The sequence below is a fragment of the Tupaia chinensis genome, unplaced genomic scaffold, assembly GCF_000334495.1.
Source record: "Tupaia chinensis unplaced genomic scaffold, TupChi_1.0 Scaffold000168_1, whole genome shotgun sequence".
NCBI classification, from domain to species: Eukaryota; Metazoa; Chordata; class Mammalia; order Scandentia; family Tupaiidae; genus Tupaia; species Tupaia belangeri.
In genome coordinates this window covers 980,852-1,008,274 of record NW_006159643.1, presented here as the reverse complement: position 1 = coordinate 1,008,274, position 27,423 = coordinate 980,852, and the positions used below count along the sequence as shown (strand labels likewise).

Here is a 27,423-nt window from a genome sequence, read left to right as displayed (position 1 = left end):
AGAGTTTCAAATGAAATAAATGATTTTTATTCTATGTTATTGAAGACAGTCATCTGATGTCTCCATTTATCCACTTACCCTCTAACCTTTGAGGAAATTTACAACACATTTAACTTCCCTCTTCTATTAAGGACATGATCTTACAGAAAGGAGAGATCAACAGATCTCTGGCATTAACAGAGATCATAAAATCTTACTAATATATAAACAATTTTTAAAAATCTAAAGACATCTCTAATTTTGTTTTATAAAAATTCTATGTAATAACAACAGCTAACATTTACTGAGCACTTACTATGAGCCATGCACTGTGTTAAGTGCTTTAAAAATATTACAATATTTATAAAAACCCCAGAAACTTTAATAATTGAAAAACACTGAACTGTGAATCAAAAATCTAGACCCTATACCCAGATTGAGTTAAAGCTAAAGAAGAAACATTTGCCAAACAGAGAATATTTCACAATCTGCTGCGGGGCAATGGGCTTACATTAATAAACAGGCCACATATATAAAAACAAACAAAAACGTCTACCCAAACAAATAAACAAAAGACTTTTAACTTCTTCTAACTAAAAACAGAAAATGTCTTTTAATTTGTTTAGCAAATCCTTATTCAAAAATACTGCAAAGAAATTATAGTTACAAAGCTGATGAAATAAATTTTAATCTATGCTACACATAAAAGATAATAAAATTTAGAGTTAGTAAGTCCCAAAATAATGAGGGATTTGCCACATAAGTAAAATAAAGAAAACTCCAAAAATTAAAATCTTTCTTTTAAACTCTACCATAAAGCCATGGGGCAGCACTGGTCATTCTTTATTTGATAGTTATTTATTTTCTCTTTAAATAAAGTATCCCAGAATAAATGCAAAATTCTTACTTTGTTGCCCGTATAAACTTGCCCCAAACTGAGACAGCTGACCTGATGTAGATGGTGATGCCAGCATCTGGAAATAAATTAATTATATTAGAGCATAGAGAACATACAGCATTGCATTTACACATTTACAAACCTTTAAATCATACCCTAAGGGTGAGTCTAGTCCACATTTCCCATCCATAAAGACATAAAACAAGCATATCACAATAAATTTCATGTCTCTTAAGAGAATTTCACAATTTGATGAAACTAAACTCCGCAAATGAACTTAATTTTCAGAAGTTCTATTAACTTACACTAAACACAACTATGGCAACACTATTATTTCATCTTTAAAATTTAGGTCAATGAAGCTAACAAAAACACAAATCAGTGTCTCAGAAGGTCAGCTCTATAAACTTATAAGGGAAATTACCTGATTCTTTGATAACATGGTAAAGTAAATTATAAATTCAGTTTATTATCTAAATAGAAAAGTCTGAACTTTGTAAGAATATTTCTTGATTTATACATACAAATAACTGATGTATATCAAGTGGGTAGAAAAGTTGAACAAATATACATATAACCATATAATAAGTGAAGACATGATACAATAGCAAAGATTAAGTTAAAAACACAAAGCATGTAGACATAAGTATATAATCTGTATGATCTGTTATATGAATATGAATAAGAACTACATGGAACTTGTACAACGTATCAATTTACTACATCAAGGTCCTTTTTTACTAGTAGAATATTATTCAAAGGTCATTTCACATTCCTGGAAAATTATATATTCATTTATATTTCCTCGCAGAAATGTGAGTGTAATAGAGCTATATACAAAGTAGAGTTTAATATTTGAGCTGAGTAAATTGTGTTACGTATTCCATCTTACAACACATTAATTAAGACATGAGTCAGATAATCAAAGAGTTTATAACCTATCAAAAAAGGGGAATAAATAACACAACTAAGTATATTCTAAGTTAGTGCTTTAAATGCTCTAAAGAACTATAAAGCACCACTGGAGGTTGATAATTCTGTACAGAAGTAAACTATCAAGAATACTTTGTAGAGTGGTAACATTTAAATGGGTATAGAAGGAGTCTTCCAGGCCAAGAATATGCAGTGAGGATGTAATAAAGATTAGTATCATGATTAGAAAAAAATACAAAATAAGAAACAGTGCTGATGAGTAATAGAGTAATTAGGAAAAGATAAACCTCACCCCTTTTGGGGCACAGAAGAATGGAAATAAAAGAGAGTATGCTGGCCAGCTGCAATGGCAAGGTGGTAACCCAACACTCAGAAATGCTACACCATAGCATGAGGTCCCTAGTTTGCGCTCTGGGTTCTTCTCCCTGTGGGCAACACACAGCACCCCCATGTTTCTGATTGGCTGAGAATGGATTACCAATATGAAGACCCTTACAGGTATGCCAAGATTTCCGTGTAGCCCCCTCTGATCCCATCCTCGCTCTCTCATGGAATAGGAGAATAAATGAATAAAAGAAAAAGTACGCTGGTGTCACATATGAAAGGGTCCTCTTAAATGTCATACAGAGATGAATATTAACTACGGCAATGAAGAGAAAAAAATAATATTAATTAAGGAAGTGACATGATCAAAATATGCTCTGGGATGTTAATTCTAATAGCAGAAACAGATGGAAATGGTACATGGTGAGATACTAAACTAGAATAGCAGAAGTGAAACTAAAAATGAGGGGCTTTCTGATGGTAAGAGTAACAGTATTTGATGTTCTGTTGAAATATCAGGGATACTGAAAAAGGGAATAAATGGAGAACCATGAGAAGATAATCATAGGCTGCTCTGATTTCCAGGGAAGGAAATCCATGCTGACATTGATCATGATTAGAAAAAAACAAGAGTAGAAACATTTAAACAATGGAAGTTTTACAATATACATTTCAGGTTATTTCATATCAAAGTTCTAAGTGGTTTTTGTTATTCCAAAGTTCACAAAATTTTTAATACAACGGTGGTTTTAATCTGCTGAGATAGGGGGGTGAATTCCACACTACTCAAAAGACAACAGTATTTATAATGTAGTAATAAACTTTCCAAGAAAGCATCGAACCATATAAATATCCCTTCTCAAATTCAGAAGGCATGAGATTAAGACAATTAAGCTAACATTCAAACCCTATAGTCTTTATCAAGAATACTCAATCATTCAAAAGATGTATGACCAGGTTCTTTTCTTAGACATTATTGTCACTGAAAATACTATTTAAGCATACTAAAGATTCATTTCCAAATTGCAAGAACAAGATCAAAGGAGATGTGTAATATACCATGAAACTTTAGTTGGTGAAAGAAGGTAAAAGTTTTATATAAAATAATCAAGAATCCTGACTTTCTGTTATTGCTATAAGCTACAAAGGAAAGAGTATAATTATTTCCTTCCTTTCATTCCCTTCTCTCTTCTCTTTCTTGGGCAGGGGTGGGGTGGGGGGGGTGTTTGCCAGAGGGTATGTGTGCTTGCCAGAGATAGACAGAGACCGTGAGAGGGAAAGCAAGAAACAACCCCCCAGAGAGGATGGCCACACAATCACTTTTCCACTCTCTCCCTGGAATTTTGGGCTTGCGTGCACAGATGCCCGGCATCATTTTCAAGTCGTTGGGTCTGGGACTCCAGCCATGTGGGAGTCCAGAGCCTTTATTACCACACCATCTGCTGATCTGGTGTAGTTATTTCTAAAGGCTTCAAGTATAAGATGTTGGCCAGTAAGAGTCCATGAAGTAGAATGATCCAAAATGGGAATTTTCTATTGAATCACTGACAACTTTACTTTTCCCAGAAATCTGTTTATTTAACACCAACTCCAAACAGCAGATACTTTAGCCTACTTTCTCATAGAAGTTATACAGTGAAAAATTAATTACATGTATGCCAAGGTATCAACCCTCTCAGGATGAGATGAGGGAGCACAAACGGAGGGGAGGCAAAGCATGAAGATAAAGAGGCTGCAGCTCCCTAGGTCTATTACTTAGACCAAGAGTAGCTGGGTGATCCAACTGCCACAGTACATAATGATAAGTATAATTTTTTTTCTATGTGCCACTGAAAAAGGCGAACAACACAGCTTTGCAGGATTATGAAAGTTGTTTAATGGTAAATTTAAGAGTTTATAACCTTTAACACCCACATAAAGTAAGTATTCATAAGCTATACAGACAGATGTTAAAAATTACTGCTTTGAAGATTTATGCGGACCAGCAGGTGGCATAGTGGTTATGGTGCTAGACTCCTACATAGCTGATCAGGGTTCAAGTCCTGGACTCTGCAGCTTGAAAACTCACACCCAATACATGTGTGTACATGTCCACTATCCCAAGAGGAGAATGGTGAAGGGATTGTGGCATGGCCATCCCTTCTGGGGGGTGATTTCTCATTTTCTGTCTCTCTGTGTCTCCATTGAGTGCATACACCCTACAGGAAAAACAAAACAAAAACAAAAAAACACAAACAAAAAAACACAAAAGCAAACTAACAAAAATCTTTAAAAAAATGAAAATATACAATTTCTTTTCCAAAAGAATCTATGCTTAATATTACATATTTGCGAATCGGGAAAGCACGTATCAGTGCTAAAAGTGAATTAAGGGCTTGCCGAGTAGCACAGCGGTTAAGCATTGTGCATAGGAAGCCAGATCCCACATGGCCTACTATGGTTTGAATTTTGGCTCCAGTGACTTGAAAAACATACTCTGCCCACATGTGTGTGTTTTCTCAAAATCCTGACAGGAAAGAAGAAATAAGGAAAAGGAATTGCAAGTGACCATGCCCCACTTGGAAAGTGAGCTCTCTCTTTGGTGAGCACATATGCCCTCTAGTAATAGTTAAAAAAAAAAAAGGATTTAACATACAATAAAAAATTATGTGAATGACATTAAAATGCTATTAAGGTCAGCATGAGAAATGTACCCTGGCAGAGCAGTAACTACTGTAAAGAGACAACAGAAAACAAATACACACACAAACAGAAAATATAAATACACACACACAATGCATATTTTATATATATATATATATATATTCAAATATATTTGTGTATGCATATAGAAACATAAATATAAATGGTTGAAAGTTATTAAAAGGTAAATTTCTTAAAAAAATATAAAATTTTGGATCAAGAGATATATTATAGAAGGAAATGCAGCATAAAAAAGAACCAGTTTTGGAGTTAGAAAATAATCTTAACTTGAATCCTGGTTGCTGCCACTTACCTGGGACCAAGCCTCAGTTTCCTTTCCATAAGATGGAATTAACACTATCTACCTCATAGTTTAGAAGAAAAGGTACAATGAGAAAAGAGAAAGCACAGAGCAAGTGCTTAATAGTAGTAGCAGATGCTAATAATCTAATCTTCTTCATAGTGCAGGATATTCATTAACAGCGAACAGAGGGATCTTGAACCTCTGAGAAATTTTTAAAATAAAACTCTAGGTTATGTAAAATTTAACCAAGAAAGCTAAGAAAGAAGTTTATCTTCAAAAATTCTAGGTAAAATAGGTGTAGAACTCGTGTTCTTAAGAAGGGTAAAAAAAACAAACAAACAAAAAATGTCACATCAACAGTAAAAGGCTTAAAACAACAAGTAGATTATCATGCTCCCAAGTATATAATCATCCTAGTTGGGGACTAGCAGTTGGTGTAATGGCTATACTGGATTCCCATGTAATTGACCATGGTTTGAGTCCCGGACCTGGTGGCTTAAATTCTCACCAAACAGACCCGTGTGTGTGCATGCCCAAGATCCTGAGAGGAAAATGGAAGAGAAGGGACTGTAGCGTGGCCATCCCCCCCTGGGATGGCCATGAAATCCCATGAAATCTACAATGTGCATTGTCAACAATAAAAAACAGAAATCAACTAGAAGACGATGTATTGTGATTTTAGTAATTTCTCTGACTGACCAAGAATGCCCATTACCCTCTCTTTAATATAAAGAATGTCAAGAGTCATCTCTATGACCAGGAGGTTAAGATAGCTATATCCTACATGGCCAACTGTGCTGTTTGATTCTAGGACCTGGCAGCTTGAGAAACATAATGGGCATGTATGTGTATGTGTGTGTATGCATGTGTGTGTGTCAAACATTTCAAAAGGAAAGAGAGACTGAGGAGATTGTGGTGTGACCATTGCCCATGAGGGTGGGTGGTAGCTGCTTTCTTCTCTCCCTCTTCTCTGTCTTCTGAGTTCAAGCACCCTCTACTTAAAAAAAAAAAAAAAAGAAAGAAAGAAAAAAAAAGAGAAAGAATGTCAAGGGACAAAAAAAAAATCAGAAAAATGTATTTTAACATATTTTTATCGTGGGTTCAGTCAGTGGCACGGTGGTTAAGGTGGCTGGATTCCACATGGTTGACTGTACAGTTCAAGTCCTGGAATAGAAGGCTTAAAATACATCCCAGGCACATGTGTGTGCTTGCCCATAATCCTGAGAGGAGAATGGAGAAAGGGACTGTGGTGCAGACATTCCCCCTAGAAGGTGATTTTCATGTTCCCTAACTTTCTCGCTCTCCCCAGAGATCACACACACCCTATGGCAAAACTAAAAAAAAGGAAAAAAGAAAGAAAAAATATATAACTATTATTTAAAAAGTATGTATTTGAGGGCCAGCCCTGTGGCCTAGTAGTTAACGGAGCCAGTTCCCACACAGTTAACTGCACAATTTGAATTCTGAACACACTGGCTTAAAAAGTATCTGTATGTGGGGACCAGCAGTTAGTGTAATGGCTACGTCGCTGACTCTCATGTAGTCGACCACAGTTCGAGTTCCGGACTGAGTGGCTTAAAACTGCGTCGTGCCCAAGATCCCAAGAGGAGAATGAAGGAGAAGGGATTGCGGCGTGGCCATTCCCCCTGGGGGGTGATTTCTCGCTTTCTGTCTCTCTGTCTGTCTGGTGAGCCCATGCACTCATGGCGAAAACCTCTCCAAAAAAAAGTATGTGTGCATACTTACCCAAATCCTAGCAGGATAAGAGAAATGGAGAAAAAGGTATTAGAGCGTAACTATAACCCATGGGGAAGTGTTTTCTCCCTCTCTAACTCTCTCTTGGACAAGTACACATATCCACTGGCAAATTAAATAATATCTAAAAACTTAATAGGCAAATCTGGCATCTGCCAGCTCTCCATAACAACACGTGTTAAGCGTTGCTTCCTAGTAGTGACCTCTTCTCATAAATACTCCCTCCAATGAGTATACTTTCAATCATGACATTTATTTTTAAAAATATTAAAATGTTTGGTCAATTATTTCCCACCTAAGAACAAATGGCTTCAAGATGCAACAAAATTTTGTTGAATAAAACTTTCTTGACCACAAAGGCAATTTAAAAAGGAAAACAAATACTTGTGTTTTAAAATGTTTTTCAAGGGAACCAGCAGTTAGCGTAATGGCTATGTCGCTGGACTCCCACGTAGTCGACCGTGGTTTGCGTCCCGGACCCGGTGGCTTAAAACTCACGCCGGGCACGTCTGCGTGCGTGCCCAAGATCCCGAGAGGAGAATGGAGGAGAAGGGATTGCGGTGTGACCATCCCCCTTGGGGGGTGATTTCTCGCTTTCTGTCTCTATGTTTCTGTCTGTCTGGCAAGCACACGCGCCCTGTAGTGAAAAAAAAAAAAACCTCTCCAAAATGTTTTTCAAAGCATGCATTGTACAGTCTACTTAAAGGTATGGTGATAATTCTTAGCATTATGTTAACAGTGCAAAGCAAATACAACAAATGAATTCTGCTTTCTATTTCACATCTACAAAAAGCAAGAGAAAAGGAAGAATGTGCATGCATGTATATGTGTATGTATACACACAAGAGTTCTATATTGAGACAGAATCTGAAGAACATTTTAAAATTAAAAACAGGATTATTAAAAATAAAGCTGAGGCCAGAAGTGGTATGGTGGTTAAGGGGCTAGAATCCCACAGGATTGACTACCCTGCAAGTCCTGAACCCAGTGGCTTGAAAATGACACCGGACATGTGTTTGTGTGAGCCCAAAATCTCGAGAGGAGAATGAAGGAGAAAGGATTACTGCTTGGCCATCCTACCCGGAAGGTGATTTCTCACTTTCCCTCTCCTCATCTCCCTCTGATGAGTACACATGTCCTAAGGCAAAACACTTTAAAAAACATTAAAAAAAAAAAAAAAGATGCCACAGGTCCAGCTGATGGTGATGATTATGGAGGGTGGAACCCACATAACCAAGGGAATGGTTTGAGCCCCAGACCCAATCTGTGCACATGCCCAAAATTGCAAAAGGAGAAATTGAATAGAAGGGATGCAGTGTGGCCATCCTCTGACTGGGGGGAAGAGGTTTTTTTTTTTTTTCCCTCACTTTTCCTGTCTCTCTCCACTGAGTGCACATGTCCCTCTGGTTAAATGAAAAAGAATATTATTTTCTCACTCTTTTCAGAGACAAAAGTTAAAACAATTTTTCAAAACATTTATTTAATATATTTTAACTTTTTCCTTGAGAGGTCTTCTATGAGGACAAAAATAATCATTATTTGCAAATGACATATGTAACCACCTTAAAACCCCCCCAAAATCAAATTAATAGCAACACTTATTAAACATTTATTCAGTCTGTTCTTATTTTTTTTTAACAAAGAATTATTTTATTTAACTCTATCCATTTATCTATTTATTTTCTAATACAGGGAATGAGAGAGAGAGGGATAAAGTGAGAAAGCAAGCCGCCAGGTCCCAGACTTGAACCATTGTTGGTCACGTGGGAGTCCAGTGCCCTTAACCACCACGGCACCCTAATGGCCCCCTATCTGTTCTTCTTAAAAGTTTATAGGCCAGCCAGTGGTATGGTGGTTGAGGCAGCTGGATTATCCCAAATGACTGTGTGACTTAAAAAAGACTTTGAGTGTGTGCTTGCATGTGCCCCAAATCACAAAACATGGGAGAGATGGAGAAGAACTGTGGTGTATCCATCCCCCAAGGGGTGTGCTTTCTGTTTCTGCTTTCTGTTTTTGTCTTTCTGTGGTGAGCACATGTGCCTTTTCACTATATATATAAATATATATATAAAATATATTATAATATAAATACACAAATACATATATATATATATGTATGTATGTATATATATTTTCTTTTAAAGAGAGATTTTTTTGCCATAGGGCATGTGCGCATGCCAGAGAGAGAGAGAAAGAGACAAAAAGCAAGAAATCACCCTCCAGGCGGTTGGCCACACCACGACCCCTTCTCCATTTTCCTCTCAGGATCTTGTGCACATAGACACATGGCATGAGTTTTAACTACCTGGTCTGAGACTTGAACCTCAGTCAACTACTTGGGAGTCCAGTGACATAACTATCAGCCATCTGCTGGTCCACCAAAATATATTTTTTAAAATTTTACATACAGTTGTTCATTCAATCCTTATAACCACCCATGAGTCATGTACTACTGCTTTACAAATGAGAAAACCAAAATACAGAAGGACTTAGTAACTTGCCCCAGAGAGCTAGTAAATCATGTAAGAGAAATAACCTGTGTAGCAGGATTTCCAGTGCCCAAATTCTCAATCACCAAACATTAGTAAAAGAATTTCACAAGGCAGTTCAGTTATGCTACATGCCCAAAGTATTATATAGATAGGTAAAAGCCAATCCAAAGAATGCAATAAAAATAGCAACTATAAAACTTTACTTAATTAAAAGGCATAAAAAAGGCTGGTCCCATAGTCTAATACCTAAAGGAGCCAGATTCCACAAGGCCGACTGTGGTTTGAAACCTGGCCCTGGTAGCTTGAAAAATATGTCAGGCAAGAGTGTGTGACTGTGTGCTCAAAATCCTAATAGGACAGAGAAATGGAGGAGAAAGAACTGCAGTGTGATCACACCCCATGATGAGGAACTTTCTCAATTCTGTCTGCCCAGCCCCAACTACCTAGGCTCTGGCAATTGAATGCAGTCTCAGGCAAAAGAAAAAAAAAAAGTATAAACAATACAATTAACGATAGATATCCTTCTAAAAGAAGGTCAATAACACATTTTTACATAAAAAGTACTCAGCGTCCTTATCCAAGATGTTAAATATTCTTTAGAACTACAGCAATTCAGGACTGGCAGATGGTGGAGTGGTTAACCACGGTTCAAGTCCTGGACATGGTGGCTGTAAAATCACATCGGGCATACATGCATGCATGCCCAAGATCCCAGGAGGAGAATAAACAAGAAGGGAATGAGAGGCATGGTCATCCTCCCTGGGGGAAAATTTCTCACTTTCCTTCTCTCTGTTTCTCTCTGCCAGTGCAGGTACCCTAAGGCAAAAACTTAAAAAACAAACAAACAGAAAAACTACAGCAGTTCAAACTGTGTTGAAGTTCTGACATAACAGCTACTATGACAAATAGAACAAGAGTTCAGAAACAGACTGAAAAATAAAACAGACACTAGTATCTATTAAGGAAATTATTTCAATCAGCCACAAATGAATGGTTTAACTCAGGAGTGTGCAAATTACTGTCTCTAAGTCAAATCTAGCAAATAGCCTGTTCCTGTAGGGTGTATGAACCAAGAATGGTTTTTATGTGCTAAATGACTATATAAATGACTATTATATGTAATAGGAATGGATTTTATATAGTATCTTTGATTTTGACTCATGGTCCACCAAAGTCTGAAATAGTTACTGTCTGGTCCTATAAAGAAAAATTTCCTGAACTATGATCCAAAGTATAAATTGTGTTAAGACAACTGGACAATCTCATGAGGACAGAACTATCTGGCAGAATATATGACACACCTTAAATCAAAATACATTTCTAATATACATAAGTTATATGTGCAGAATACAACATAAAAGTATCAGAAGAAAGCTACCGGGAAATGTCTAAGTATGATCTCAAAACAGAAACCATTAAAAAAAAGGTTGATATACCACATTTGATTAAAACTATAAATATTTGCATAGTACAAGTATTATGAAATAAACTGAATGTGAAATGTTGGAAAAATGTTTATGACAAGTGACAAGAGCTTATTAACTTTAATATATGGAGAACACTAACAAATAAGATTTGTCGTTTTAATATAGAAATAGAAAATCACACAAAATAAGTAATATACAAAGGAAGAAATACAGTGGTCAACAAATGGCCAATAACCATATGGAAAAGACACATCCCTACATGCATATGTGTGTGCAAAAATTAGCAGTGTTTCAATATATGTACATTAAAACAATAAGGTTGTTTTGTCTATTAGCAAAGACTTACAGATAATATAATGGTACTCTGGAAGGCATGAGTGCTGATGAAAGTAAACGTTGGTACAAATTTTCTCATGGAAAAAAGTATGTCCCAGAAGATTTAATAATCATATATTTTTAATAAAAATATATAAAGTATAAAATCAAAATCTTAGTAGTAAATTATTCCTGACTAATAAGATTATGGGTAATATTTCTTTTCTTTTCCACATCTACATTGTTTTAAATTTATATCATTTTCCTGTGCTATTTGGTAGTAAGAAAAAAATAACAGCAACAGCAAGCAATTTATGAGGTTGCTACTGAATTATTATCCCCATTTTACAAATGACGGAACTGAGGCCTGGAGAGTTCTTGCTAACAGGCAAAGTCAGGACCCACACACATACCTGTTTATTGCTTTAGAGTCCAAGTTCTTAATCCTTATGCCATGTTAGCTGCTTAATTGCCTTTTAAGTTTTATGGAACAAACCATTTATCACTTCTGTGACAACTAACTAGATTAGAATAGTAATCAACACATGTGGGTATATATTTAAGCTTATATACTAATTCTGATTTAAAAAGACTATTTCTGCTTTTGAGAAGACAAATACCTCTTAGTAATTGTCTCAACAGACTTTCAGATTTCAACTTTCAGTTTGAAAGTTTCATATCTTTCTAATTAGAATAAATGCTTTTCATCAATCAGTAATATTTTACAACCACTTTTTTCATCAAACTTAACTGTCATTATACAAACACATAAACAAGTCAGAAGTTTTATAGTTTCTGCAGTGATCCTACCAAAAATACATCCCAAATTCTTAATGTACAGACACATTTAAACACAGAAACTTGTGCAAAATAATAATTCAGCTATTAATGATATAAAATAGCAAACAGTTAATAGGGCAGTAAGGTAACAAAATTATTGGGTCACCAGGAAAGTCATGACGCATTTTTGCATGGAAAAACATGGAAATATGTCATGACTTTCCCAATGACCTAACAGATGACAATGTCCATAAGATATTAACCTGCACACAATTATAAACAAAGCCACCACACACATAATTTGAAGAGTACAAGTAATGCAACTGGTAGTTCATCTCAAAATTGACAAAGAAATTTTGCAAACAGAAATAAAGGAGGAAACATACCAAAACAGAAAAAAATAAAATCCTCGTTTAAACGTAGATTAGCCTAACTGTAAAATTCTAAAAAGGCATGGAAAGTGATTGACTCATGATCAACTTTATAAAGAAAAATTAGGGCATTTATTACATATCTTAGAACTTTATAAGCGTTTTAAAAATCACTAAGAATCTTATAGAGTTAACAGCTAGGGCAGATAGGAAATCAAGAATATCAAATTTATAAAGGCTTCAAGTGGGAGTTGGGTAGGTACAAAGTACAAAAATATAACTTGTTTGACTACAGTGTATGGTGTAGAATTTAAAGTATCTCAACAGAATCTGAACAACTGAAATTATTTAAAATATTTTATAAACTTGGGACCAGAGATGGCGCAATGGTTATGTTACTGGACTCCTATGTATTTGACTGCAGTATGAATCCCAGATTGGATTCATTGGATTCAGACTACAGTTTGAGTCCCAGATCTGGCAACTTAAAACTCATGCCAGGCGCATGTGCATGTATGCCCAAAATCCCAGGAGGAGAATGGAGGAACAGAGATTGTAGAGTGGCTATCCCCCTGGGGGGTGATTTCTCTTTTTCTGTCTCTGTCTCTCTGGTGAGTACACTCACCCAATAGCGCATGCACTACACACTCTAAATAAGAAAAGAAAATATTTTACAAATTTGCTATGACCTGGATATATTCTAAATTCCTTTAGTCCAACACAGATTACTGAACTACTAGCTTTCCAAAACACTGTATTCACACCTCTTTAATACACTATCTACAACTTAAAAAAACAAACAAACAAACAAAAACACTGTGCTATCAGAACAGTGGAGTCAGCTATGTGGGATCCTGCCGCCTTAATTCCACCACACCTACTGCCTATCATCTACCATATTTTGAATACACACTGAGCCCATGTGGATGTGCTCAGAATCCTGACAATATGGGAAACTGGAGAGTAAGTATTACAGCATGACAAGGCCATTAGGGGCTGCTTTCAAATCTTTTATTTTTTTCTAGTCTTCCTTTTGTTTCATATCTTTAAATCTGTGCAAATCTACTTTTTACTCTATATCTGCATTTGTTTTAATGCAAAAGTAACAAGGTGGGCCAGTCTATGGTAAGATGGCTAAGGCAGCTGGATCCTACCTGGTCGACAGAGAGATTGAGTTTTGAGTCTTGGACCTGATAGCTTAGAAACACATACAGGGTGTGTGCAAACAAGCCCAAAATCCCAAAAAGGGAAAAACAGAGGATAAGGAATTATGGTGCAAACATTCCCCAGGGGGGCTGCTTTCTCATTTTCCCACTGTCTTTCACTAGCTTGCTCTAGCAAGTGTACAGGCTCTCCAGCAAAAAATTAAAGAAAAAAAAGTTACTTCCCATATAAAAAAGCCAAAACAGGGCCAGCCAGTGGCCATGGTGGTTAAGGTGGCTGGATTACACATGGCTGACTGCAGAGTTGAGTCCCAGACCTAGCAACTTGAAAAACTCATTGGGCACATGTGTGTACCTGCCCAAAACCCTGAGAGGAAAATGGAGAAGGGACTGTGGCATGGCCACTCTCCTGGAAACACTTTCTCACTTTCCTTCTCTCTTTCTTCTCAGAGAGGGTAAGTTCTCTATAGCAAAAATCGAAAGGAAAGGAAAAAAAACTACCCAGAAGTTGTAATATGTTTATTATATGTCTTTGAGTACTTCCTACCACCATATTACCTTATTCTAACTTGAAAATCATAAGATATTTACATTTCCCATTAGAATGTAAGTTCGGTGTCTTTGCATCCCCTGGGCCTAGCATTATGCCAAAACAATCACACAGTCATCACAGACAGTACTCTACCAGTTCATATGCTGCTTTTCAGGGACCTGGAAACATACAGTGCTGAGTAAACACAATGTAACTGATTAACTTACATCTTTTTCTGACCGATGTGGAAACATAGAAGACTGGCTGTAGTACATGTTTTCGTCATGGTAGTCGCTGTCGACCCCCTCTACAAACTTCTTTCTTGAAGCACCAAACATGCTGTTTGTCACCTAAACAAAAATATTACGTTTATCAAGAGTATTCTGGAAAAAGTCCAGTTCTACCCGAATCCTATATGGAAAACAGAAAATGAAGCAAGCATTGCTAAGACACAAAAATATATTAACTAAGGGCTAATGGAACATGGGAGAAACTTGTAAATCTGATCACAACAATATATTGGATTGTCGGAAAAACAGAAAAAACAAATCATTCCTTTTCCGACACTCAATAGCATTAGATATTTATTTTCAAGCCCTAAAGGTAAGAAGATAATCTTAAACCCTGTCTGATACAATAGTTTCAATTACTTTTAAAGAACTGAGTATCATTTATTCTTGAAAAATTGGGATCCCAAACAAAATTTTTCCATTCGCAGATCTTTTAAAATTTACGTCTGGTGGGGGGACTAGCAGTTAGCGTAATGGCTATGTCACTGGACTCCCATGGAATCGACCACGGTTTGCGTCCCGGACCTGGTGGCTTAAAACTCACGCCGAGTGCGTGTGCGTGCGTGCCCAAGATCCCAAGAGGAGAATGGAGGAGAAGGGATTGCGGCGTGGCCATCCCCTCGAGGGGTGATTTCTCACTTTCTATCTCTCTGTCTCTCTGCCTGTCTGGTGAGCACACGCGCCCTATCGCAAAAACCTCTCCAAAAAAAATTTTATGTTTGGCTTAATTACTCAAAATCTTCAACTGCATCATTAACATTGATGCCTTTGTTATCACTGTATCTATTTTATAAGCCATCTGTTTACCAGAGCATATTATCTTTACTTAAATAATCTAGGTCTACTGAAATAGTGCATTTTTGAGTATGGTGGCATACTGGAATTTTAACTCAAACCACAAGTACTCACATAACAGCAAGATAATCTTTCATTCATTATACTGGTATAATTTAAAATCTCAATTATGTGACCTGCTTATTCTGTTGCTTTTTAAGCCTTCACAAAAATCCAACATTAGCAATTTTGAACCCATGCACCAAAAAAAATAATTACTAAAATCTGTACTAATTTTTATTTATCTTTATTTTTTTAAGGTGACCTCTATAAAGTTCCTAAAACTATCAATAGCCTGAAGTTATTTAAGGTCAACCTCTTCCCTCTAACAACAAGTAGAGAAGTTCAAAAGTAAAGTGAATAACAAAAATAGTATGGATTTGTACAGACATGAATACAAGGTAACTACCATCTTTTCACAAATAGTTGCCCTTCAATATATGATGGGGCTAAGTCCAATAAACACATCATAAAGTCAAGCACTCATTAAATTGGAACTGTCTGCAGAATGCTATGGAAAAATGTACCTCAAACTTGGTATCTGTCTTGTACACTCACTTAAACTAAGAGCATTTTCTTCTATTATACATAAGAAGTGACCAATTTGCTGTGTCTTTTAGAAATGAAACACTATATTCACTATTATTTATCAAGCCATCTGACATGCTAAAAGACTTTAAAGGACAAATTCCATACGGAATTTTGTTTAAAGCACGTATGCTATTTAATCATTGCTTTATATCTTAAGTTCCCTGTTAAATTTGTAGGAAACTTAATTATTTATCCTTCCTAAGAAGGCCTGAGAAAAAGCTATTCAGTGAGATAAGAACAGTAGCCTAAGACAGCTTACCCACTACACATTGCTATAGTCTGGAGGCTATTCATCTCTTCAGGCATGAAATACAAAAAAATACTTTTAAATGGTCTGTTAATTTATAAAACACATGTACACAATCTTCTTTGGGCAACTGACTCCCTGGTGAATGTCATGAAAGCTGTTCTATAATTATAAATTTAATTTCAGAGTAGGATGCCACCAATATTCTAACTAGTCCCTAAAAGGAGAAAAAAAGGTATTCAATTTCGGTGGAAAAAAGTGGTAAAATGTCACTATAGAGTTTGTAAATTATCAATATATATGCAATTTTAAGTTAGTTTTGCAAAAGTTAAAGATACATTTAACATTTAGTTCTCTTTACAGTACCTTTGCTACTAAACTCTGAGAATGAATAAACAGAAAAATTACATTTGGTGTACATAGTTCAATAAAATTTTAGTGAATAAAAGGTCATCTCTCATTAAATTTTACACAAATAAATGAACTTAAATAAATACGTAGTAAACTCCTGTGTTGATAATGTTTTTATAACAGTTATCACTGTAACTAAAGAGTCCTAGAAGTCCAAGACTAAAGTTAACTATATAGAATAGGAAATTTAATACTGTGTAAAGAAGTTTGTTTTGAAAGGAAAATTAAACATAAAGATGATTTAGATATAGAAAAATACAGAGATAGTCCTCTTCCATCAGGATCAGATTTTCTCAAGACTCACTTCACTGTGTGTGTGCTCTAGAGAGTAGTAGGAGGAGGTAGAAGAGGACAGCAAGTGGGAGGGGGAAGGAAAAAGAACAATTATAGACAACCTCATTTCTGCTTTGTGTACTTCAACACCAAAATTAAACATTAGTGAAAAATACTAACTATTTGACTTCCCAACAAAAAAGTAAGAGTAGATTACTGTGCTCCCCAAGTGCAAGACACCAGGCTAGGTATGAGTGCTACAATGAAAGAAAAAAATTCTGGTCCATGATAAATCAGAAAGAAAATAAGTTTTATATAAAATTAAATTTATTTAATTTTAAAGGGACTGTCAAACAAGTCCATGGTATGGTGGTTAAGGTGGCTAGATCCCACATGGCCAACCCCAGGGATAGAGTCCTGGACCCAGAGGCTTGAAAAACACATCAGGTGAAAACATGTTGTGCAGGCCCAAAATCTCAAAAGCAGGGAGAAATGTAGCATTATCATCCCCTATGTGGGAGTGTTTTCTCACTATCCTCCCCTCTCTTTAACAAGAGCACACACCCTGTGACAAATTATAAAAAGAGAGGAGGAAGCTGTCCTTTATTCCACACAAAATGATAGCAAGGGATAGGAATGTATTTTAGAATAGCCAGAGACGGTGAAACTGAGAGGAAAAGAATCAAGCAAAGAAGTAAAGGACTCAAACAGGCAAATATATTTGAAGGAAGACTATCTGGTTCAGAGGAACAGCAAGACTAAGAGGTGTAGCCCAAGCAGTCTGAATTTGGTGGTGAATGGTAGAAACAGAAGTCAGAGAAACTGGTGAGGGCAAGAAGGACCCTGGATTTTATTCTTAGGTGAAGAGAGGGTTTGTGCTTCAGCATTATGGGCCAGGTTAAGGGAGCCAGATCTCACGTGGCTGACCATGGTCTAAGTAGTAACCTCTGTAGCTTGAAAAACAAGCCACTATGTGTGCATACATTCCCCTAATCCTGATAGGAAGGAGAAACGAAGGAGGTGGGACTATAGTGTGACTATATCCCTTCTGGGGGAGCGGTGGTGGAGGGGAGGAGAGCTTTCTCCTCTTTCTGACTCTCCCTCTGTCTGGCAAGTGTAACAAGACCTCACCTGGCAATTAATGCTAAGAGTAATACGATGTGGCATAAATACATATATATACATATATATTTTTTTGGAGAGGTTTTTACTATAGGGCACATGTGCTCGCCAGAAAGACAGAGAGAGACAGAGAGACAGAAAGCGAGAAATCACCCCCCAATCCCTTCTCCTCTCAGGATCTTGGGCACGCACGCACACGCACCAGGTGTGAGTTTAAGCTACCTACCAGGTCCAGGATTCAAACCGCAGTCAACTACATGGGACTCCAGTGACTTAGCCATTACGCCAACTGCTGGTCCCATGATGTAGCATGTATTTTCAAAAAATAATTCTAGTTGCTCTGAGAGAAAGGGACTATAGAGATAAGGATGGCTGTTAGGAAAAGGGGTTAGGAGGCCAGTGATAAATGATGGTGGTCTGGACTACAGTGGTAATAACAGAGGTGATGAGAAGTGATTAAAGGACTATATCCCTTCCGCTCCCCCAGAAGGGATATAGTCACACTATAGTCCCACCTCCTTCGTTTCTCCTTCCTATCAGGATTAGGGGAATGTATGCACACATAGTGGCTTGTTTTTCAAGCTACAGAGGTTACTACTTAGACCATGGTCAGTCACGTGAGATCTGGCTCCCTTAACCTTGAGGAAGAGCTAATAGGGAGGGCAGGAGACAGGCAAGGAGACTATGAATGGGTATTCACAATCTCCTCCTGAAAAAAAGTCTATCAATTTCAAAGAGGATATGTTAATACCATATTGAAATACTGAAATTCCTGGTTATACAATGTATACTGAAGTCAATTTGGTAAACGAGTTTAAAATACTAGTTGAACATTAAATCATACTTCATCTTTGGTTAGATACAAAATGTATTGGAATCTTTGATATACACAATTTGTTAGTTTTTTTTTCAAGCAAACATAACAAAGGCTTACATCTACTTTGTTAACCAACCACCCTCTCTCACTTTTCATGCTAGATTGTAAGCACAAGAAGAACGAATTGAGATTTACCAAGAAAATATGTGATATATGTATGTACCAGATAGAATGCTTCTTAAACTTTTTTTGAACACAAGTGGCCAAAAAAAAAAAAAAAGGCGGCTCAGAACCTTTATAAGGCAGGATGATATTGGATCTTACCCAGATATCTTTTAGCAAGGCCTCTGAAGAGGAATTTATTCTAAAGTTATTGTCTAAATGCTAGCAAATGCTGGGCTAGGCATAGAATCCTAATCCCAGGAAACGGGAACACTTCCCATGGCAGAGGGGACCTTTCCTGATAGCAAACAAACATTGATTTCAAAATTATCTCCAGTTTTACCTCAAGGTTTTAGTAGTGTTATTTCAAGTGCTGTTATACATTTCTACCTAGGAAGTACTAAATCCATAATGTTTAAACTGATTTGCAGAGAACTTTCTCATCCAGTAAGTCTTATCCTTTTGTTTCACAGGGGTTTTAATATCCATTTGTTTTTGCCATTCTTCCTATTCTCATCTTGGTTTAAACTCTAGACTGTTTTTTTTTTAGCCTCCTGACTGATTTCCTTTCATATTTCAATATACATGCTCCCCAGCACATTAATTTTGTCAAAAACTATGCTAATGAAGACAAAAGCTGAATAAGCAATAATCCCTGTGTTGAATAAACTCTCGCCCTAGCTAGGAGTCAAACCTGTAAATAACATTACAACGTGAAAATTTGTGATAGGTGTTTTGGGACACAAATGAGAAACATCTAACTTTGAGGGAAACAGACTGAAAGTTTGTATTATAAAAGAAGTAATGTTAGGACCATCAGATGGTATGATGGTTTCATTGCTAGGCTCCTAGGTAGTCGATTGAAATCAAGTCTCAGACCCCATGGCTTAAAACTCACGCCCAGCGTGTGTGCATGTGTGCCCAAAATCCCAAGAGAAGAAATGGAGGAGAAGGTATTGATTGCAGCTTGGTCATACCCCTGGGGGTGATTTCTTACTTCTGTCTCTCTTGCGTGTCTCTTATCTCTCTGGTGAGTGCACAAACCCTAAAGCAAAAAAATCTCTCTTGAAAAAAAGAAAAAAGAAGTAATGTTTGGGCAAAGACTTCATTTAAAAGAAAAAAAAAACTGTGTGGGGTGGGAGGAGCAAGCAAACTCTGGCAGAAGAAAAGCCTATGTAAGTGATCAGAGTGCAAGTAAGTCAACAAAACTTTCAATACAGCCAACACAAATGAGGTGGAGACAGAAAGTGTTAGAAAAGGAAAAGCATGTAAGACCTCCAATGCCAGGTTAAGAGGTCAAAAGTATAGGCATGGATTAACTAAATCAGGCTTCCCTTTGTTAACATTATTTTACATACTGCCACACTACTAACCACAGTACACTGATTTTGTCACTCTCCTGTTCTTGAAACCCTTGTTAAATGTCTCCTACAAAGAGAATACAGGACAAGAGTTGCCAAACATTGGAGTAATAATCATCTTAAAACCCAACACAAACTTTATACCTCAGCTTACTTTTTGTAAATTTACACCTGTTCCTATTCAGGATAATCTCTGAAAAATGCTACTTCATTTCTTAAAAAGGTATAGGTAACCCCTGTGATTTTTGACAATTAAAACCCAAGCTAATCAAACTACACCTAGATATTTATTAAAATTATCCATATCATCAATATCTTTCCAATTCTACTGTGATTTCCTAGTGCAAGCCACTTCAACAGCATCAAAACAAGTCTTCTATTAATCTGTTCTTGCTCCTCTCAAAACTACTTGCCACATCAGTCAAAGTGATTTTTTAAAGTAAAACTTTATCTTCATGGCCCTGGTAATCAAAATTCCTTATCAACAGCACTTCTAAATCAATTATAAGACTTATATGGCCCTATGTAACCTATCTGACCTCTCTCTTCACAACTACCCTGATATCCCTAAACTCATGCCACCCCTTTGGCTACTTGGTTCTTTTCTACCTCAGGGCCTTGGGATATACTAATAACTATATTTAAAATGTCCTTTCTCTCATTCTTCTTTGAAACTTTCACACCAAATTAGGACTCCTGTTTCACATAGTCATTGAAAATATTTACCATGGGACCACCAGTTAGCATAATGGCTATGTTGCTGAACTCCCATGTAGCCAACCGTGGTTTGTGAGAAACATCTAACTTTGAGGGAAACAGACTGAAAGTTTGTATTATAAAAGAAGTAATGTTAGGACCATCAGATGGTATGATGGTTTCATTGCTAGGCTCCTAGGTAGTCGATTGAAATCAAGTCTCAGACCCCATGGCTTAAAACTCACGCCCAGCGTGTGTGCATGTGTGCCCAAAATCCCAAGAGAAGAAATGGAGGAGAAGGTATTGATTGCAGCTTGGTCATACCCCTGGGGGTGATTTCTTACTTCTGTCTCTCTTGCGTGTCTCTTATCTCTCTGGTGAGTGCACAAACCCTAAAGCAAAAAAATCTCTCTTGAAAAAAAGAAAAAAGAAGTAATGTTTGGGCAAAGACTTCATTTAAAAGAAAAAAAAAACTGTGTGGGGTGGGAGGAGCAAGCAAACTCTGGCAGAAGAAAAGCCTATGTAAGTGATCAGAGTGCAAGTAAGTCAACAAAACTTTCAATACAGCCAACACAAATGAGGTGGAGACAGAAAGTGTTAGAAAAGGAAAAGCATGTAAGACCTCCAATGCCAGGTTAAGAGGTCAAAAGTATAGGCATGGATTAACTAAATCAGGCTTCCCTTTGTTAACATTATTTTACATACTGCCACACTACTAACCACAGTACACTGATTTTGTCACTCTCCTGTTCTTGAAACCCTTGTTAAATGTCTCCTACAAAGAGAATACAGGACAAGAGTTGCCAAACATTGGAGTAATAATCATCTTAAAACCCAACACAAACTTTATACCTCAGCTTACTTTTTGTAAATTTACACCTGTTCCTATTCAGGATAATCTCTGAAAAATGCTACTTCATTTCTTAAAAAGGTATAGGTAACCCCTGTGATTTTTGACAATTAAAACCCAAGCTAATCAAACTACACCTAGATATTTATTAAAATTATCCATATCATCAATATCTTTCCAATTCTACTGTGATTTCCTAGTGCAAGCCACTTCAACAGCATCAAAACAAGTCTTCTATTAATCTGTTCTTGCTCCTCTCAAAACTACTTGCCACATCAGTCAAAGTGATTTTTTAAAGTAAAACTTTATCTTCATGGCCCTGGTAATCAAAATTCCTTATCAACAGCACTTCTAAATCAATTATAAGACTTATATGGCCCTATGTAACCTATCTGACCTCTCTCTTCACAACTACCCTGATATCCCTAAACTCATGCCACCCCTTTGGCTACTTGGTTCTTTTCTACCTCAGGGCCTTGGGATATACTAATAACTATATTTAAAATGTCCTTTCTCTCATTCTTCTTTGAAACTTTCACACCAAATTAGGACTCCTGTTTCACATAGTCATTGAAAATATTTACCATGGGACCACCAGTTAGCATAATGGCTATGTTGCTGAACTCCCATGTAGCCAACCGTGGTTTGAGTCCCGGACCCGGTGGGGCGTGTGTGCATGTGTGTCCAAGATTCCGAGAGGAGAATGGAGGAGTAGGGATTGTGGCGTGGCCATTCCCCTGGGGGGGTAATTTCTCGCTATCTATCTCACTTTCTGGTGAGTGCATGCACTCTTATAGCAAAAACCTCTCCAAAAAAAAAAAGAAAGAAAATATTTACCGTAACTAATTACACAATATACTATATCACATTTACTGGCTACTTACTATATTATCAGGCAATATTTGAAAGGTTTTAAATTTTTATTTGTTTATATAATCATCATGATAAAGCCATGAGGTCAGAACAATTATTACCTCTACTCTGTAGCAAAGAAAACCAAGGATCAGAGAAACTAGGTAATTTATCCAAGATTATTTCTCTGATAAGTAGAGATGGGTTTTGAACTTAATCTGCAAGAGCCCCTTTTTTAATGATGATACAACAATGATTTCCACAGTTCAATGTGTGTTTACTTCCTGAACTGTAAAGTAAAATGCAATAATAGGCAAAAATAATAACATGGTCCTTATTTTGTGGGGAATAATGGTAAATAGGGTTGCCTCACCTGAGTATCTGTGTGTCAAAAAAGATCATCTTAGCAGAAAAAAGAGAATGAATGGTGTATAGGTATGCAGGACACAGCCAGTCACATAAGACTGATCATTTCTATTTCAGAGAAAGGTACTTTAAAATTAATTTTTAAAATAAACTATATTTAAAAGGAGGAATACTAATCAATTGAAAATTAATTATTATTGAAAGAGGACTTTAGATAGTAGAAATAAATATAAACAAATATATATACCATGTGTCATGTGTCCATAGGCAAATGAACTAACTTTTTTTTTTTTTGAGAGGTTTTTCACTATAGGGCGTGTGTGCTCACCAGACAGACAGAGAGAAACAGAGAGACAGAAAGGGAGAAATCACCCCCTCCAGGGGGGATGGCCACGCCGCAATCCCTCTTCTCCTCCATTCTCCTCTCGAGATCTTGGGCACGCATGCACATGCGCCTGGCGTGGGTTTTAAGCCACCAGGTCCGGGACCCAAACAGCGGTCGACTATGTGGGAGTCCAGCGACATCGCCATTACGCTAACTGCTGGTTCCCAATGAACTAACATTTTAAAATATAATAGTGTCCTCTTCTCTGTATTTCACTTTCTGCAGTTTTAGTTATCGTAGTCAACTGTAATCCAAAAATTGGTGAGTATAGTATAATAGGGTATTTTGAAGGAAGAAAGACCACATTCATGTAACTTATATTATAGTATACTGGTATAATTGTTGTATTTCATTATTTGCTATTGTTAAGCTCTTACTGTGCCTAACTTATAAATGAAATGTTATTACAGGTATGTACTTTAATGAAAGCATGGTATATAAAGAGTTCATTACTATCCCTAATGTCAGGCATCCACTGGGTTGTCTCAGAAGGTATTCCCATTGGGTAAGAGGGGAAAAACTAATCTACTTTCTTCACAGAAAAAAAAAAACACAATTTAACCTTTCAAAGAATTAAAATGATTATAACCAAACTCTAAATTTCATTATAAAGCTACACAGAGTGTGGCATTAAATATGTAGGATGTGCCTAGAAACTAAGTTAAAACAAGAACAAATCACTAATGGCAACTTTTCCTGTGGATTATCTCTTTAATGTAGCAAGGAGTTCTACTGCTAGCATGATAATACACGGGATCATGATAAAAATCCATTATGTATTCCATAACATTAAAAACATTGTTACTAGACTTTTGACTGCTTCATAATTACCAACATTTCAATCTTAGCTTCAGAGTTTGCACTCCCTCTACCCGCTAACTACAAGCCATACAGTTCCAAAGAAGGAATAAAGAACTATCTTTTCCTTAGTATTTTCCTAATATTTTAATAATTCACTCATTACTGAATGTAGAATATGACTTCTACTCTCCCCCCCCATTCCATATTCAATATCAGTAAACATCACACAAAAGTTCTCCCCTGACTATAAAGCAGGGAAAATTTAATAAAAATAATAGCCATCACCATCAACAATGATTTGCCTTTATTAAAATGTAGTCAACTAACAACTGAAACCAATCATGAGGAGCCATAATATCAAAAGATAATATAATACACATGTACTTTTAACATTTATTTCTTGGGGGGAGGGGTGGAGGGAAGGAGAGGCAGACAGACATACACAGGTACCCTCACCAGGGTCTCATCATGCCATGATCCTCCCATAGCTTCCAAGCCAGTAAGGAAAAGAGGCAGGCATCGGCACACTCAATGTATTCAGGCTGACTCAGGTTCTGAATCCATGCATCCCATTCTTATCTCACTCCAGTATCTTGCAAAAACATGCAGCTGAGCCTGATATTTTTTATAACTGCCTTTTCTTTCCTTTTTTTATTTGGAGATAGAGGTTTTTACCTTAATGTGTGAGAGCTCACAAGAGAGAGACACAAGACAGAGACAGTGAGAGGGAAAGTGAGAAATCACCTGGGGGTGAGGGGGGGCACACCACAATCCCTTCTCATCCACTTTCCTCCCAAGATCTTGGGCGCACACACACAAATGCCTGACTTGAGTTTCAAGTCTTCCTGGACTCAAACCATGATTGGCCATTGCTATAGGGCGCGTATGCTAGCCAGTGGGAGTCAGCAATGTAATCGCTACACCATCCGCTGGCCCCTGTAATTTGCCTTTGAGGGGAAAAACATGAAATATTAAATCACACTGAAAGATTTCCCAAATTCCATAAAGCTAAAATATTCCTATATTAAACATTATATTGCTATAACCTGAGAATATCTACAACCACAGAAATTTTTGTTTTATCAATACATTTTTTTTTTAAATAGAGGTTTTTTGTATAGGGCACGTGCGCTTGCCAGACAGACAGAGAGACAGAAAGGGAGAAATCAGCCCCCCCAGGGGGGATGGCCACGCCGCAATCCCTTCTCCTCCATTCTCCTCTGGAGATCTTGGGCACGCATGCACATGCGCCTGGCGTGAGTTTTAAGCCACTGGGTCCGGGACGCGAACCACGGTCGACTACATGGGAGTCCAGCGACATACTCATTACGCTAACTGCTGGTCCCATCAATACTTTTTTTATATAAAACACTGAGCTGCCCATCGTAATTCATAACATATATAGTCCAAACTTGAATTCCTAAAAAATACTTTAAAAAAAGGAGGGTGCTGGGAACCAGCAGTTAGCATAATGGCTATGTCGCTGGACTCCCACATAGTCGACCGCGGTTCGCATCCTGGACCCGGTGGCTTAAACTCACACCAGGCATGTGTGTGTGCATGCCCAAGATCCCGAGAGGAGAATGGAGGAGAAGGGATTGCGGTGTGACCATCCCCCCTGGGGGGTGATTTCTCGCTTTCTGTCTCTAATGTCTCTCTCTGTCTGTCTGGCGAGACCACGCGCCCTATAGTGAAAATCTCTCAAAAAAAAAAAAAAGGGGGGGTGGGGGGGTTATATAACAGCGAAAAAGGTACACACACACACACAGACACACAGAAGCCAAAAAAAATTTTTAGCTTCATGGGACCAATAGTTAGCAAAATGGCTATGTTGCTGGACTCCCATGTAGTCGACTGTGGTTCGAGTCCCAGACCCGGCAGCTTAAACTCATGCTGGGTGTGTGTGTGTGTGTGTACATCCCCAAGATCCTTAGAGGACAACGGAGGAGAAGCGACTGCAGCATGGCCAACCCCTGCCCCCCCCGGGGGGGGATTTCTCCCTTTCTGTGTCTCTCTGTCTTTCTGGCAAACACATGTGCCCTGTAGCAAAAACAAAACAAAAAATCCCCTCCTCCCCCCAAAAAATTTAGCTTCACAAAAGAATAAAGGAGCTTTTAACATTTGGAAATCTTTGGGTAAAGAACAAAATTTTATCTCTTCATATTAGAAACATTATTCAAAGTCCCCTTGGGCCAGCCCCATAGCCTGATAGTTAAAGGAGCTGGATCTCCAATGGATGACCGCATGATTAGAATCCTGACCATGGCAGCTTGAGGAACATACCAGAAAAGTGTGCATGCACGCTCCAAATCCCAACAGGGTGGAGAAGTGGAGGAGGGATTGTAGCAAGAATGTGCCCCAACAGAAAGTCCTTTCCACCCCCCACTTAACTCAGGTAAGCATACATGCCCTCTTGCAAATTTTAAAAAGCCCTCTTAATTGTAGAATACTGTGGCTTGCTATTCCTAATATGTTGAATGTACAAAGGATCATCAGAAAGTTCATGAAAATATGTATTATAAAAAAATATACATGGATTTCAAAAAATTTTGCACTAAACTGAATTGGTATATAAAGAGCCGGTAGGTGGCATGGTGGCTAAGGCAGCTTGATTTTTCACTTTCCTTTTCTCTCTCTGTTTCTCTCGGGTCAACTTCAAAAAAATAATGACAGTGAATAAAATTAAATAAAATCATTATTTAAAAATTGGTATATCGGGACCAGCAGTTAGCATAATGGCTGGCGGTGGGCCGCCATGTAGTAGACCACAGTTCGAGTTCTGGACCAGGTGGCTTAACCTCATGCAGGGCGCGTGTGCATGCGTGCCCAAGATCCCGAGAATAGAATGGAGGAGAAGGGATTATGGTGTGGCCATCCCTCCTGGGGGGTGATTTCTCGCTTTCTGTCTGTCTGTCTTGCTGGCGAGTGCACACGCCCTATAGCAAAAACCTCTCAAAAAAAAAAAAAAAATTGGTATATTCAATTTTCCCACAAATTCAATTTTCCCTGCACTTAATGAATAACTGATGAATGAACATAAGATGGATCTAAGAAAAGTGAAAATATAAATTTTAACCTAGAATTTCATCACATTAAATCAGAAAGAAATAAGTGAATATATCTCATTTCATAGTGTTAGCATATACCCAAAGGTTTGATCAGTAAGCAAAGAAAGCCTTAATGAATATGCGTAGTTAAGAGAAAACATATTACCGTAGTGAGAAATACGCTCTAACAGGGACCAGCAGTTAGTGTAATGGCTATGTCGCTGAACTCCCACATAGTTGACCATGGGTCAAGTCCCAGATCCAGTGGCTTAAAATTACGCTGGGCTGGGCACATGTGTGTGCATGCCCAAGACCCCGAGAGGAGAGTGGAGGAGAAGGGATTGCAGCGTGGCCATCCCCCCC

General features: G+C 37.4%; 1 protein-coding gene across 7 annotated transcripts in view; it reads right to left on the bottom strand.

The window, feature by feature from the left end:
• The window catches only part of CNOT2 (CCR4-NOT transcription complex subunit 2), a 119,116-nt gene that overhangs the window by 39,460 nt on the left and 52,233 nt on the right, over nt 1–27,423 (bottom strand). For 5 of the 7 annotated variants that reach the window (XM_006146175.3, XM_027770919.1, XM_006146174.2 and 2 more), the window contains 2 exons: nt 14,183–14,305; nt 887–953 (listed from right to left, as the gene is read on the bottom strand). In XM_006146175.3, the coding sequence (XP_006146237.1) occupies nt 887–953; nt 14,183–14,305 (190 nt within the window). The remainder of the gene's footprint in view (nt 1–886; nt 954–14,182; nt 14,306–27,423) is intronic. The other 2 variants (XM_027770922.1, XM_027770921.1) reach the window with 1 other exon arrangement.